The sequence below is a fragment of the Numenius arquata genome, chromosome 1 (assembly GCF_964106895.1).
Source record: "Numenius arquata chromosome 1, bNumArq3.hap1.1, whole genome shotgun sequence".
NCBI lineage: Eukaryota > Metazoa > Chordata > Aves > Charadriiformes > Scolopacidae > Numenius > Numenius arquata.
This window is the reverse complement of record NC_133576.1, coordinates 58420295-58436402: the sequence shown is the minus strand read 5'-3', so window position 1 is coordinate 58436402 and position 16108 is coordinate 58420295. Positions and strand designations below refer to the sequence as shown.

Below are 16108 nucleotides of genomic sequence, written 5' to 3'. Positions count from 1 at the left end.
ACTTGAGTATCTGTTTTTACATGACCTCTGGAATTTCATAGTGTTTAAGGAGACTCCATATTTGCTTTTGCTTCAGTGATTCTTGCACACTATCTGAACCTGTTGTAAATTGGCATCCATACACCTGCAGTTCTTTGGAGGGTGCTAAACTGTACTGAGTTTGTAGTGTGGCAGCATGAAATTGTAGCATGTAGAGTGGGCATTCTTCTAGTCTTAGCTAGAGATTCAGGTCAGTATTGTATTTTTCCCTTGCGATGAAAAAATGCTATTATCTGTTTCAGCAGGCATATAATTGCCTTAGCATATAGTCCTTGTGAACAGTTTTTCTGATATGTGGATTTCAACCCACAAAACATACAGAGAAATACATTTGGTTCACTTGTTTTAGCATTTACTTTAGTAAATTTGAGATAGGAATCTTTTGCTGATGTCTGTTGGTATTTATGTTTTATGTGTCTGCACTTCTGTGAGGACCAGAATGACAAACTACTCCTTGTGGAGTTATTGTACCTATATTGCAGTTGAAGACAGAATTTTCAACGCCATGCTGTGGGTTTTCTTTTTCGTGGTTATTTTTTTACTTCCTTAGCTTTGACATGGAGTTTTTGATCCCAAAACTTTATTCTCCCTTCTCAACACTCATCAGTATACTGACTGGTTGCACGCTGTCATCTGGGCTTTTTGTATATTTCTGAGAAGGTTTTTAACACACATTTTGCTTCTAAGACTGTTCCTAAGTTGGATTTAGGTATATAAGTTTTATTAAAATCTTCTGGTTCAAGAGCTGCTCTTGTTATAGAAGTTCTGGTTAATATCTGGATCACTAGATTTACTTAGTTCTAAGTGCACTAGGTGCTGTCTTTGTCTTATGTTGTCATCTTTACAGTGAGTCTTTAAATTCACCAGATTGGGGGATTTTTGTGGTCTGTTTTGGGTATGAGTCTGGGTGTCAGCTTGTGTACAGCTTTATCTATAGTTAGTGTTAATACAGTCTGAATGATACATTGATACTAACAGTAGAACTTGATCTGCTTAATGGAACGGAATTAAGCTGTAGCTTAGCTATTGGGTGAGGTCTTAACTAAGCCTGTATTTTTAATATTTTGATTTCCATTGCATTTACTCCGTGCTTTTGTTTTAGGACTTGGATTTTGTTCGGTTTATTGTCAGCTGTTTTACAGATTATTACCCAAACTTCCTCAGTAAGTATTGTGTAGTACATCTTAGGCACTGTAGACTTGTATAATAAGAGCTTTTCATAATGTTGCAGATGTTGGGGGAGACTTTAAATCTTTCTGCATGTGCTTTGTGTGGTAACTACATGGAACACATGGAAGTTACAGATTCAGAATATTTCTGTGCTCTTAAGTCAGCACAACTTTGTATTGTAAGTAAACTTTCCATTCATCAAAAATAAACTGGCTTTACATGAAATAAGAATCTCAGACATATTTTCAGAGGTTAAAAGTTGATACAAGCATCTAGTAGAACTGAATTGGCTTGTTGTTTCTTTTGTTGTTTGTTACTTGGATAGAGGCTTTGCAAACTTGCATAACAGTTTGTATCCTTGAGTCTTCAGGGAACAAAGAATGACTGACTGTAGAAAACTTTCAGGAACAGTAGTTTACTCTGAACAGATTAAGGCATGTTTGTGTGCACACTTGGAAAAACCTGCATACGTGCCTGCTAATTTTTTTATGGATGGGAAAACACTGAGTATTTTTTGCCAGCTCATCTTACATGAGTTATAGATTTTAGGTGAATATGTATCTGAATATTGAAATTCTGTCCAGGAATTGCTTAAACTCTAAATACCAGATTTCAGATTGCTGATCAAAGTTAGATACTTTGATCAAATATCAAACTTAAAGGCAAGCGCAACATATTTATGTTTTCGGTTTTACAAGAGAAAATTTTTGGGAAACTTCTGAGTCAAAGTACTAACATTCTAGACTTCTCTGCTAAAAGAAAGCAAGCTTGACGAAAATGTAGATCTGCAAAGACTCTTGCTATTTGCTTCTTTGGGAAAAAGAGGTGCTGAATATACCCGTTAAACTTTCTTTTTCATACAATAGTTGCTTTTCTAGATCAGGTTGAGATCTTACCTTTCTCCACCTTATTTGGGGTGATTACTTATGAGTAACTATGTCAGAAAAGTAGTATCCCGGAGAAATATATAAATAGTGTTAACTGTTTGTTAACAGTTTATTAACTGTTTTCCAAGCAGACAGCTAATGACTTTATATAGTAATAGAATAGGTTTATACATTTTAAAACCAAATATACAGAATTGCTTCTACAAGGAAGTGAACGTGAAGGTTTCTAAAAATGAGTATTCACTTTTTACATGACCATTATTGCTGTGCTGCTGCTTAAACGGAGAAATGCATAATACTTGATATTTAGGTTATCTCCTTCTTGTCTTTTCAGCAAAGATAGTGATTTTTGAAATGCCATGGATAATGAATGGTGAGTTGTTCTTTGGTTTTGAGGTGTGGTGGGGGTTTTTTTTGGGGGGGGGAGGGGTTGGGTTGTTTTTTATTCTTTTAGATCATGATATCTTTGTAAAATAAGTAGCATAGATAGGAAGTGGTGTTGTGCTGTGTGTAGATACAACTGAATGGTGGAATTGTTAAACATGCATCTTTAAATCTGTCAATTCGTAGATTGCATACTTTTTGTTTTTCCTTCTAGCAGTGTATTTTGGATCATACTTCTAAGTGTTGTCTGTATTCATCCTATTATCTTTAAAGCTTGGGAGATCTCTCTCCCTTGAATGTTTCCAACTGTAGTCCTTTCAAAGATAGATCTGTTCATGATTTAGGAATACTGTCAACAAATGATGGACACTTATAACCAGCCAAAAGCTAGGATCACAATTTAAGGTAGATGCCTGACACTGACAATGTTACATATGTTTTGATAAGTGGACTTAAGTAATTATCTTTAATTATAATGTACAGGATAAACATGTTATTCCTGTATTTTACCATATGAATACATATTTTTATGGTGACTTTGTATTTTTCTGTATATTCATGTTTGTTTTACCATCACTGAAATAACTACAGCATTTGAAAATGCTCTGTACATCTAAACAAGTGTCCTTTAAAGCAGCAAAACATTTCAACTAGGAAGAGTGAATACATATTTTTCCCAAACTCCCTCACTCAGATTTGGAAATACAATTGCTTTTATCCCCTCAGTGCTTTCCAGGCTAAATTCGAAGAAAATAAAGTTATCATTTGTTAAATCAAAGATACTCTTTACATTAAAGTCTATGGTCTGTCTGCATTCATCTGTAGAAAAGCGTATGTCCATAAAATACTTTGTCTAAATAGTATTCTTTTCCTTGTACTGTTTTTTCCCATTATAATAGATACTTTCAGAGCATGTCCTGACATATCTTATGGAATGTAGCTCACTTGTATTCCATAAGGTCTACCAATATGCTGCAAAAAAAGGGTTCTTGACAACTTACTTATACTTTTTTTTTTTTTAAAGCTGCTTTTAAAATTGTGAAGGGTTGGCTTGGCCCAGATGCAATAAGCATGTTAAAATTCACGAACAAAAATGATGTACAGGAATATATCAGTGGAGAGTATCTGCCACCTCACATGGGTGGAACTGTAAGTATATTAATAATTTCATGGTCCTTTTGTGATAGATTGAGGTACGCTTATATAAATTACGTATGTGGGGTTGAGAGTTGGAACTTCAGGGGTGTGAAATTTCTTAAAGCTGTTCTGCCAGTGATAATTTGTAAATCACATTAATATAAAATGGATTAACTTCATGAGAATTTGATATCTGGCAGTCTTAAGTATAGAAATAAATTTTCTGAATCATTCATCCACTTTGAAGTCATTGGAAACCACTTAGTTTTTCAGACCTCTAAAAAAATGTTCCGTTTTAAGTGTCATTCTTCCTTTTACTCTTCTCCCCTCCTTCTGAAGAATTTGAGATTGTGTTGGTTTATTAAACCAGTTCTGTGAACAGAAATTAGGTTTCATGGCCCTCTGAGATTTTTCATCCTGCTCCAAAGCTATGATTTGGTAAAGACAATCATATTGCAATTATTTTTCCTTTGTTGTTTCTAGGGCTGCATTTTAAAACATGGCTGTAGAAGTTTTTGTTTTTAAGATTATATTAGAGCTCCAAAGAGTATGCTACAATTCAGTATCGCTTTGACGGAATCTGGGTCCTATTGTAGTGCAATCTAAATAGCAAAACAGCACAAACATCTTGTACGAGAGGTTTCATTTTTCACAAAGCCAGTAAATCAGTTTTCATAATCTTTATAATAGAATTTGCAGAAAGGGTATGTTTTTCCTTTAAACGTTTTGTAGACCGTTTATGGTAATGGAATAAGCCCAATTAGGGAGTTATTTTCACTTGTTCTCTGCTATTTTTTTTTTTTTCCTGAAGTGTTTTTAAAGTTATGGCAGTAACAATATGGAGAAAAGGAAGACTGCTTCAGCAGTAGTAGAAGAGGCCGCGTTCCTTTGTATAGTAACTCAAGGTAGAGTTCTGGTAGCCAGACCCTATGAAACATGTTTTGGGAACATAAAGACTTAAGTTACCTTAGTTTGTTCTAATTTGACTGAAAGTAGCAGCCTTTAAAAAGTGCTTTTGCATGAGACTCTTGAGGAAAAGATGATATCCTCTTTCTCTTTGGAAAATTGCTGCCCAAACTCCCCAGTCTCATGTAAGAACTTTCTCATGTTAGAGAAAGCTGAACTTCAGGAGTGGGCATTGAGGGAAGAGTTGATGATGTCTGAAGAGGCTTCAGGTGGTTCTGGGCCTAGCTCCCATGGTGTTGTCCTATTGTTGCAAGAGAGGGGAAAGTTATTTTCCTCCTCCTTAGAGCTGAGTATCTCCTGTCTGCTTTTTAGACTATCTTGCCTGATAGTTAATTACGTCTTTAAATAAAGAAACTTGCGACTTTGCTAAATATCCTCCTGAAGTGTCTGGCTAAGCACACAGAGTTACCCTTTATGCTGCCTTGGTCCTGCAAGGTATTTCCAGTTAGTGATTGCTGACCCCATTGGCTCCATGTTGCCCATCTAAGAGCATTAGAAGTTCCAGAATTATGAAGGCAGCTTACCCAAACCAGTTTGTCTGTGGTAGTAAGTTGTAGTGACAGAAATACATTAGTCGAATAGGAGTAAACTTGCTTGACAAGGACTCCAAAGGTTTTGACAATTTCAGAAAAACAGCTGTATCTCTGCATATTAAAAGCATGTATTTTGAACCAGCAGATTCTAACTACTGAGCCTCTTTGGTATTTAGCCACTTGATGGGTGTTTTGAACTTTTAACCTCAGAACTGTCATCATCTGGAAGCATTGTTAGCAAATGCTCGGACTGCAAAACTGTGTACCAGATCTTCCTTCCAAAGGTTTCTTCAATGCATACAGTAAAACAGGATTTTGTATCTCTCTGAAAGCAAGGAGTTTTTCAAACAGAAGAGAGACAACTGACTGACCTCTTCTTAGAATTTAACTTTTCTTGATGGGGGTAACCTTGACTCCATCTGAGGCAACTAGAGTCTCTGAAAATAGAGTACATTCACCATTATTAGTGTTGTCAGGCCTGTTTTTTTAAGGCAGTATCTGACTTGCACAAATTAATTCCCTCCACTCTCCACTCATGCATTTATTTTTGGGGTATGTTTGGGGTTTTTTTGCCTCCTTCCAATTCCCTTTCTGTTTTCTTTGATTTCCACACATTTTGGAGCAGATCATCGTATTTGCAAGTAGGATAATGCAGGTGAAGAGCACAGCATATCTGTTCAGCCTTTGTACTCGATACGGTAGCCATAAGTAGAGTCATCCTCTTTCTGCTGTGTCCCATATTAGGATCTGTCTTGGAACAGCCAGGTTTTGCCAGGTGTAAACAACTAGTGGAGCAGTCATTTGGCTTGTCACTTTAAGGAGATAAGTGCAGTGGAATCTAGGTATGCAAGAGGAATGTTAGAGACTAATTTTGGAATTAACCAAAAAGATCCATTTTGGAAGTAGAATTAATAAGGTTGTACTTGGAGTCAGTGGTTGCTTTGCATGATCAAGGGAACTGTTCTGTCTGCATCAGAAGCCTTCAAGCTATCTTTAAGTATGTTTTGTTTTCACTGTGACTTGGAGTCACTCGAAGGATGAATCTGAGGGTTTCCTTAGCATGAAAATCCTTCAGTCAACTCTCAGCCATCTGTGAAAGGAGAAGAATAACCTATTTGGTTTTAGATAACCAATGGACAAAGGTGTCTCCGGAATATCAAAAGTATTAAAAATAATTATGGAAAACAGCAGCTTAGATTTTGCAGGACTTTGAATGGAACTTATCTTTATATTCCAAATCCTCGTCAGTGCCTGCTGGCTGTGGCTTTTACCATACTACTAGTCAAGAGGGGTTGCATACCATGTACCTGTTTTGAGTGGTCCTTGTCCACACTGTACGGATGTCCCTCTCTTTGCAGTAGGCTTGTCTTGGAGAACTTGTTCTAATTGCCCTAAACAGATACAGGAGCAACCTAATAATAAGCAGCCTGGAAAATTAGGCTTAGGTGCTCAAAAGACACTCACTAATTGTTTTCATGTAGTAATAAATGTATACTAAGTTAGTGTTTTCCTGGATTCCTAATCTGTTATATTCCATATTCTACCAGTTCCAGCTGTTGATATTTATGCTGGAACAGTCCAAATTTACTGGCTGGCCAGGGAGATTTGTTGCCTCTTCAATAATATTTTGTGCAAGGTTGATGTCCATAACAGTGTACACACTGATGCAAGATGTACCTGCAGTAGGGTGTTAGTTTGTGTATTTTCCCAGTTTTCTTTTGTCAGAGATAGGCGATCCATCCTTGTTAAATCCAAGATTCCCTCCACTAGTGCCAATATTGAAGAATGTGTGCACCTAGAAGACTGTGCTCTTCACCTGGGTATCTGTATTGGTAGCCCATAACTTGTTTTCTTGGAAGGACCTTTTATAGGTCAGTGGCATGAAGTTAATACATCACTAGGCATTTTGCATGTGACTTCATGGCCATGGTGTACATGTAGTCTTAGAAAATATCACTACAATGATTAAGATACCTCTACCACAATTGCCAAACACAGTAGTATAAAGTCTCTCCATCTGCTATAAAAGAAAGCAGTTAGTCTATGTAGTTATTCAATGCTACATATCAAGCATTGAATAAATCTTTCTTGTTTACTTGTCTGAGGTTTTTACCCTGTTAGTGGATAAGCCAGTGTCACTGAAACTTAAGGATTGTGATTTGGAAGTGTGGTACTTTGAGTTGTCCCAATGATGCGATTCTGTTCAGCTGCTGAAGCTGTCCAGCATCACAGATTACTGTGGCCAAGTGAAATGTGCAGCAAAATTAGCATCTCTTTATTAAGGTCGCTTAGTCATATTCCCTTCATCGTTTGCTGGAAAGGAGCGGAAAAGCTTTTTATCAATTTGGCTAAGAGTAAACTGGCTATTTCTGCCTTGTATTTGCAAATGGAGGATGTCAGTATTCTGCAAGCTTACTGTAGTGTTTCTAGCAGTTTGGAATCTTTTCTGATAATGAATTAATCTGTTCCTGATACTTAAAGCTTGTCCTTTAGGGCCTTAATAGGATATTCCTTAAGCCAGTGGACACCTGTTTCATTCACCTAAAGGTGTGTGACTGTTGCTTCAGCCTGAAGAATAGGAGAGATTTAGGCCTTGATTATAGATTAGTGGGAACTATGCTATTTTGTTTGGGGTTTCTTTGTATGGCCCATCTAAGGTTTTTCCTCCTTTTTTTTTTTTTTTTTTTCCCCAACATCACATTATTGTTTATATTTTGAGAAAACATATTTGCTTATGGAGAGCTTTCTTGAAACACTTTCTTTAACTCCCTGCTGGTAGCATAGTTTGGGAGCTGTGGGTATGGCTTGAGTCTCCCTCACAGGAGTCAAAGCTATGTCATTCTCCTCCACTGGAAAAGCTGACAAACTAATTCAGTTTACTTGGGTTTTAAAACCTTGAAAATGCAATAGGAACAGAGACCCTGTTTAAACACTGTTTCTAACATTAGACATAATTAAACTATTTTGTGAATGGTAAGGGAATTTCTAGTTAGCAAAAACTGTTTTTACTGGTCCTCCAATACAAAAGATATCTTTACTGTAGAAGCATTGACAACTTAAGTATGCTGCCTCTATGTTACTTGGGTGTCTAGAATATGATCTTTAAATTGATTTGGCATTCCAAAGACTGAGGTCTGAGCTGCAGGCTATATTAAAGGTCCACACACTAGGTTAAACTTTAAGGATTGTTTGGGGTTGTTTTGTGGTTTTGGTTTTTGTTGGGTGTTTTTTGTTTTGTTTTCTATTAACTGTGGCTATTGTGAAACTAAAATACAAAGAACAACTGAAGTTTTTTCATCACTTTTGAAATATTCTTTAGAAATAGCCGTCATAGGTTTTAAGCCATGTTTTCTAGAACTAAGAACAGAACTTCAGCATTAGGACTCTGAACGCTGATCCTCAATAGACCAGATTCCGCAGTTCTGCTGTGGCTATTAATAGCAACAGTAGTTACAATTTAGTGGCTTCATTGGGTGACTGTATTTGTCTATTAATAATGATAAAATTATTGGTAGTGCCAGCTTTCTGCACAGGGGCCTACTTAAAATGGATAAATGAAATGTACAAGTCATGTGAAACAAAAAAAAAATAATTGATAGTATTTCCATTTAAAAAAATACCAAAGGCAGCACTTCTCATCCTCCTAAATAACTGGTCCTTTAAAAATCTCCTATTTCTTAGGATTCTTTCAAGTACAGCTATCCTCCATTGGTTGATGATGATTTTCAAACTCCTTTATGTGAAAATGGGCCCATTACTAGTGAAGATGAACATGAAAGTAAAGAAGAGATAGATGCGGACACCAAGGAGACTGGGGAGCTGAATGAAGAACAAAACCTTAATCACAAAAAGGTATCTAACTGAAGGTTGAGGCAAGACTAGTGAAATGGTTATGAAGTGGGACATGAGGCATATAATTTTTGTTTCTTGTCAGGCTTCTACTCTGTGTATTGATTTATTATTTTTTTTTTAAACTTTTCTTTTTTCTGGCCTCCAGTTTGACCGAAGAACTGAAAATTATACTTGCAGTTTCAGCCTTGCTTCTTAGTCTGTTAAGATCAGTCTCATGCTTCTGAATGATAAAATGTGTATCAAATATTTAGTATATCTCTGGAATATAGTGAATTGTATGGCAAAATTTAAAAGGTCTGTGTTTTGTTTTCAAAGATTATGTCTTTCTAGTTGGTTTATTTTTAATCGTGGGATATCTAGTGGTGTACATCTTGAAATACATGTAGCTTTCTCAGCTTAAGTCAGTATGTGCATGAGAAAAGTATTAACAGTTAAATATTTATACTTTACTGGATGTAAATTTCTTTTCTGAAATTATTGATAAAATCTCAACATATAAAAATTTTCATTTAGTTTCAGGAGAAATTGTATCCCTAATCCATCAATGCTGTTTTACAATACAGTCTTCCTGCAGTGGTGTTTATCCAGAGATATAAAGGCATTTGATTACACAAGTCCATATGAATTGATATTTAGGAATGCAATGATAGTTGGGATATCACTCTTGAAAATAGCAGGAAAAATCTGAAATTCACCACTGTAGTGCCATAAGTAATTTTGGAAGATTAATTGGAAGACTTCCGTTTAATGCAGTAGAATACTTCAATATTACACTGAGTTTCATTTACTGTTTTAAGTTTTTGTCATATAATTTGAATATATTTGAATATTTGTCAGAATAATTTGAAACACACAGCTCACTTAGTCCAGCTGTTTTGTGCAATTTGGCCAGATTAAGAAAAAGAAAAACAGAGATAATTTCACTGACTTCAAGGTCAAAAGGAAGCATTACATAACCATGATGACTTCCTGACCATTAGACTCAGTAGCTTGTTTTGGTTGTATCACATCTCCCAAGCTCTGATTTTCAGATATAGAAATATGGAGAATTCCTGTACAGAAAATTGACTTTGCTTAAGAGCCTCAGTGTTTGTTTTTAATTTGCTTGGCTGACTTCAGTTTCTACTTACAGTACTTACTTTTCACTCTTAAAAATAATGATTTGGTTTATTGTATCTTCTCTTTTATATAGTGTAATCAAGCTGCTACTCAGTCTTTTTAATGAACTAATAAGATTGCCATTTATGCTTATCATGTATCACTTAATATTAAGGCACATTTAAAGCCTTGCCTTTAACGTACTTTTAAAATTTCAGACCATATCTCATTGTTGATGGTACTACTTCTGTAAAAAGTAGATTTTTTTTTTTTTTTTTTTTGCTTCAACTCACTATTCCCCTGTTCACATATAAGAATAATCCTTGCTATTTCTTTCAGCAAGTACACATTTTCTTGCCACTTTAATATTATGTCCTTTTCCAAAATGTGTTTTTCAGAAATACTCCCTTATTGTCTTAGGATGGTTGGCATTTCTTATTTCTAATTTCTAATTAAATTAGTTTTACTTTACTATATCTAAATGTAAATATTCAAATATTGTTTTAGTAAGGCCAGCTTCCAAAAGAAAAGATTTCAAGTGATCTTTGATATATTGTCTTCATTACAATTTACTGCACTCCCAGTCTTCACGGAATCACGGAATTGTCAGAGTTGGAAGGGACCTCTAGAGATCATCTAGTCCAACTCCCCTGCTAAAGCAGGATTGCCCAGAGCACATTACTCAGGACTGATTCTTGTCATCACTAAGAATTCCTCTTATTTGATTTATATATATATATATATATATATGCCTCTTCTTATCCCATAGAAGGGCTGATTTCTTTCCACAGAGCAAAGGGAGCCATAAGCGATAAACTTAGTAAGTGCCTGTCCTGTAGATGCCTGCGTTTAGCAAGGAGGACTCCACCTCTAATGTCCACTGTAGTAATATTTTCTATGGTAATTTTACTTAGATTTATGTAGAATAAAGCCCGAAACATAACTAGTGCAGTATATTTACACACTAACCTTTTACTATAATTGTAATGATAACAAAAATGGAATAAAATTTCTGGGTGGTTTCTCTTTATGAAACCTATTTTCTATAAGATTTTATATTCCTTTAATTCCCATACTTCAGGTTTACATAAACTGAATTCTTTTCATGTCTCCTCTCTGTATTTTAAGTGGAATAAAAACAAGGCTAAGCAAACTGTTGAGGTAGCTGATCTTGAGTCATGATGTCACCAATTCTTTCATTTTTCTGTATCCCCTCAACCCCTGTTTTGCACTTAATTCCAGAGTTCTTTCATTTTTTATAACAAGATGTCCAGGTGTGCTGACATGTATTTTCTTAATGTAATAGAGAAAAACCTCAGAAATCTCCAGTTTTGGATGCACCAATTCAATCAGCATTCTTTCTTTTAAATTCTCCAGTACTTACAGATTCCATCTAAAAGCAGTGTGAAGATATGTTTAGCAACTCTGCAATACAATAAAGTGTGAAATTTTTATTGCATTTTCTGTTCAGTGTGGCAGTGATTGTATTGGGGTGTCTGTTTTAACTGAAAAGTTTTGCTGTGGAAGAGTAATATCAGTGCTTCATAATCATAAATATTTGAGGTGCTATAACTTAACGTGTCTGGCGTTTTCAAAAACAACCAACTTGGGCATCAGGAAGATATGCTGAAAAGAAATCAAAGCAGAAATTTTGTTTCATGCATGTTTAATGTATTATGTAACTTCTATAAGACATCATTTTATTGAGTGGACTTCAAGCAGCTTCAGAGAATGAATACATATTAAGCTTGGTCTGCAGTACATAAATTGTTGAAATAAGCCACCTCCGTATTCTTTGAAATACCTGCATGATTCTGTAACGTGTAACCCAGGTTTCTAGTTAATCATTATAACTATTGTTTCTACTCAGATGAATTCTGTAGAACAAATTTCCAAATCAGAGGAAACTGACAAAACAGAGTTCAAACCAAAAAATGCAAAGAAAGCATTAACCACTTTTAAAGGACCTTTATTACATATCAGGTAATAATAATTTTCTTTTTTTTTTTTTTACAATGTGCTTTGACCACTTGAGTATTGTACTAGTTCAGAGGAAGACAATAGTTATAAACATTCTTCTAAGAATGATTTTTACAAAGCTCAAACAATTTTTCTGGTTTTACATGTTTTCAGTGAATCTTTTGGTTGTCACAATTTGCGTGCTTTTTGTACTAGGTTTATATTTCATAGAATTATAGAAGCATTTCATGGTTTGATTTATATTGAGAAACTGTCTGCCATTGGTATTAGTTAAACCTGTGCTTACCTGAATGAAAGCAGGGGTTTATGATTTCATTGGCTTAAAAAGCAATGTGTTTACTAAGACAGCTTTCACTGTTAATCTTGCTTAAATTCTTTTAACTTAAGATGGTATAAATGTCTACACCAGTTTGCAGTGATTAAACTTAATGAATGGGTCCAATTTGTTTCACGTGAGAAGTGCTCTGTATAAATGGCATATATGCACAGAAGATTTTGGCATCCAAGAGGCTCACATCTTGCAGTGAATACTTTTTATCATTGAACTAGGAGGAAAAAAAATATCAATTAGCCAATATAATTTTTCCTTTCACTGCCTTTCAGGTTAAGATGCTTGTTTAGAAATTGATTTAGATGTTAACTTTTATTTTCACTTCCAGTTTGCTATTAGATGAATGAAGAAAATATCTAATTTATAGGTAATTCCTTAGCTAATTTTGTAAGTGCTGTACTGAATTAGTTCTGGAATGAATTTGAATAATGACATGCTCATTAGCATCAGAAATACTTTGTATGTGTCATTTTCCTGGGTTTGAAAAGAAAATCATTTTTATAGTCCTTTATGTGCAAAAACCTCCTCTGTATAGACTTGATTTCTCATATGGTAGGTCAAAAGCATAGACTGCAGAATTGTGATTTTTAAAACGATGTTTAAAATTTTCTGTCACCAGGACAAAAGAAGCTGTGTTCTTCTGTCTACCTCTTAAAAAAAAAAAAAATTAAAAAAAATACACCAACCAAAAACTCCACACAAATTACCTTTTTTCTCCTAAAATATTTTAAGTTCTAGCAATGAAATAGAAGTGTTGGAGATTCAGAGAAATCGTCTGAGCAGACAGGGATTAGGTTAGGAAAGCTAAAGCCCAAATAGAATTAAATCTGGCCAGGGACGTCAAGGGCAACAAGAAAAGCTTCTACAGGTATGTCAGTGATAAAAGGCGCACTAGGGACAATGTGGGCCTTCTCTGGAAGGAAACGGGAGACCTGGTCACCTGGGATATGGAGAAGGCTGAGGTACACAGTGACTTTTTTGCCTCAGTCTAGCCACACCACCCAAGTCACAGAAGGCAAAGGCAGGGACTGGGAGAATGAGAAACTGCCCACTGTAGGAGATCAGGTTCAAGACTATCTGAGGAACCTGAAGGAGCACAAGTCCATGAGACCTGGTGAGATTGATCTGCAGGTCTTGAGGGAACTGATGGATGAAGTTGCCAAGCCACTACCCATCTTATTTGAGAAGTTGTGGCAGCCCGGTGAAGTTCCCGCTGACTGGAAGAGGGGAAACATAACCCCCATTTTTAAAAAGGAAAAAAAGGAAGAGCCAGGGAACTATAGGCTGGTCAGTCCCACCTCTGTGGATGCCCCATACCTGGAAGATTTCAAGGCCAGGCTGGATGGGGCTTTGTGCATCCTGGTCTAGTGGGAGGTGTTGGTAGGGGGGTTGGAACTCGATGATCTTTAAGGTCCCTTCCAACCCAGACCATTCTATGAGTTCATGCAAATTACGTGAAAGAGTAAACTTGGTCAAGTATAGAGATGTGATAATACTTGTAGTCTTGCTGTCATGGAAAATAAAATACTGGTGTCTCTGTTGTCCTTGCTGCTTGTTTGTGTTTTGTGGGTTTTTTTGTTTTTGGTTTTTTTTTTTGTTTTAAATTAAACTCTAGAGATTATGCACAGTTGTTACTTTTTATTGATATTCTAACTGTAGAAGCTAGAACTAGTTTTTATTTCTGTGGCATCTTTCTAAGGACACTGAACTGAAATTTATTGAACTGATAATATATAGTGCCACTTCAACTAGTCACAGGCGTCTGTCTCAAAGACTGTAAGCTCTGCCAGTGGAATTAGCTTATATTCTTGCTGATACCAGCATTGTCCTGTGAAGGGAGCAGCCTAGAGCCTGACCAGGAACCTGAAGGCAGCTCTGGCGCCATGAAATCCCCTCGCTAGTCATCTGTCTCTTCCTGGTTTAGACCATGATTGCATTTGCCTTGCATACCTTATGATGAAAGATCGGTCTTTATTGGCCTTCCTCCTCAATAAATGAATATGTTTGGTAAGACAAAGCAGCAGTTTACTTGCACTGGCTGGCAGAAGACTAGCTCATGTTGTGGTGTATGTTGAGATACGAATTTCTAGTAGAAGCTGAAATGGTTACCCCACATGCGTCAGAGTAAAGGAAGTGTTTCTGTAAAAACGCTTGAGTGTTCATTTAAAATAAAGCACCCTACCCTACCAACAACTACGTGACATCCATGCCCAACACTATGGAACTGGTTGATTTCACAGACAACAAGTGTACAACAGTGGCCCTAAAGCCCCATTGCTTTTTATTTAGTGTATGGGGGGTGTTGGGTTTTTTTTTGGTCAATAGCTGCAGTTGGTGGTGGAACAAAAAAGATCAGGCTCTGGCAGAGCATTTCTTTCCTTGAGCTGTTTGTGTGGCTTGTTTTGGTGCTAATTAATGCTTTCCTGCCTCATTTATGGTTCATGTTGCAATTGCTGTAACACACAGCTGCAATAGCACAGTATGAAGACAACCAAAATACTGTGTAACTACAGTCCTTCCTTCCCCTACTGTTGTTGGTTACTTAATTTGAGAATTTGGGAACAGGAAAAAACCAAAACTGAGAGGAGAAGGTGATAGAGTTACCCTGTTAATCTGTTTTAAACCTCAGTTTCTTGCTTACTGGCTCACTTAGCTTCTCCCCACCAAAAAGAAAAAAAATAGTCTTGTCATGTGGACTGTTTAATGCATCTTAAATTATTGGCACCCCCAACACGCAGTCACCATTGGGCTCCTCTTCTAGCATAGATGTTCAGGCTTGCCCTACAGCACCAGGGATTTTTCTTCTCAGCTAATACACTGGTTTAAGTGAGAGGAGAGAGAAGGATTGGTACTTGAAAGGAGGTCTTTTTAGGAGGAGGTCAAACTAACATGAAATTGGCATTCTAAAAAGAGAAGGGAAAAATATGTAAAAAGTTTTTTGAAAAAGGCTTTCTGTCAAAAGAATATGCAGTTCTGTAGTACTGCATAGTATGGCAGTTCTTTGTGTACTCCTAATGTGTCATATTAAAAGAAAACATGTTTTCACTTGTTACTTGAGTTTCCTCTCAACTTGTAGTATATGAGCATGCCCTACTTTTTGCCTAGTAGTGTTCATTTGAATGCTTATTCCAAAATGAGTTGCGCTAGTTTGATATGGTTTAAAAGGTTTCATGCACGACTATCCTAATTGCACAAGAATATTAAAAACCAGCAATAACTTTATTTATGCATGTGTCACTAGAAGTATGTGAAGACTGACTCATAAGTGCAAGTGAATTTAGCTGTCGTGGTTGAATTGCCACTTGCAGATACCTGCCAGCTCCTCTTACATGTGCGCTATACTCATTGCAAGGATAGGTGTATGGAGTGTCTGTCACACCTTATACTCTTTAAAATATTCATAAATTAAAATGAATGATGCTTTCCCTTAATATACTGCTGTGAGATGCAATGGCTGAAGTGACTGTATATTTCTCTTGGCTATTCCTGCTGTTGCAGATGGGCACACTCTTCCAAATGGGAGAAGTCACGGGCAGTAATGAGCTGAAGCAGCTAGGTCCACTTGTGGTCATGAGTCAACCATGAGCTTCACTACCAAATTTCTTTGTTTTCACAACTTTTTTGATGAAACACTGTTCATAATGACTATAGCTGCAGGGCTGGAAGTATTATATTTTCCTGTAGGTGTGGACAGGTTTTTTTTCTGTGATATGTTTTAAAGATAATTTGAA

At 36.2% G+C, this 16108-nt stretch overlaps 1 protein-coding gene across 1 annotated transcript in view; it reads left to right on the top strand.

The window, feature by feature from the left end:
- Positions 1-16108, top strand: part of MOSPD2 (motile sperm domain containing 2) — a 35913-nt gene that overhangs the window by 14782 nt on the left and 5023 nt on the right. Inside the window, exons 6-10 of the mRNA XM_074146099.1 lie at positions 1142-1202; positions 2431-2469; positions 3505-3629; positions 8798-8968; positions 11937-12049. Coding sequence (XP_074002200.1) covers positions 1142-1202; positions 2431-2469; positions 3505-3629; positions 8798-8968; positions 11937-12049 — 509 coding nt within the window. The remainder of the gene's footprint in view (positions 1-1141; positions 1203-2430; positions 2470-3504; positions 3630-8797; positions 8969-11936; positions 12050-16108) is intronic.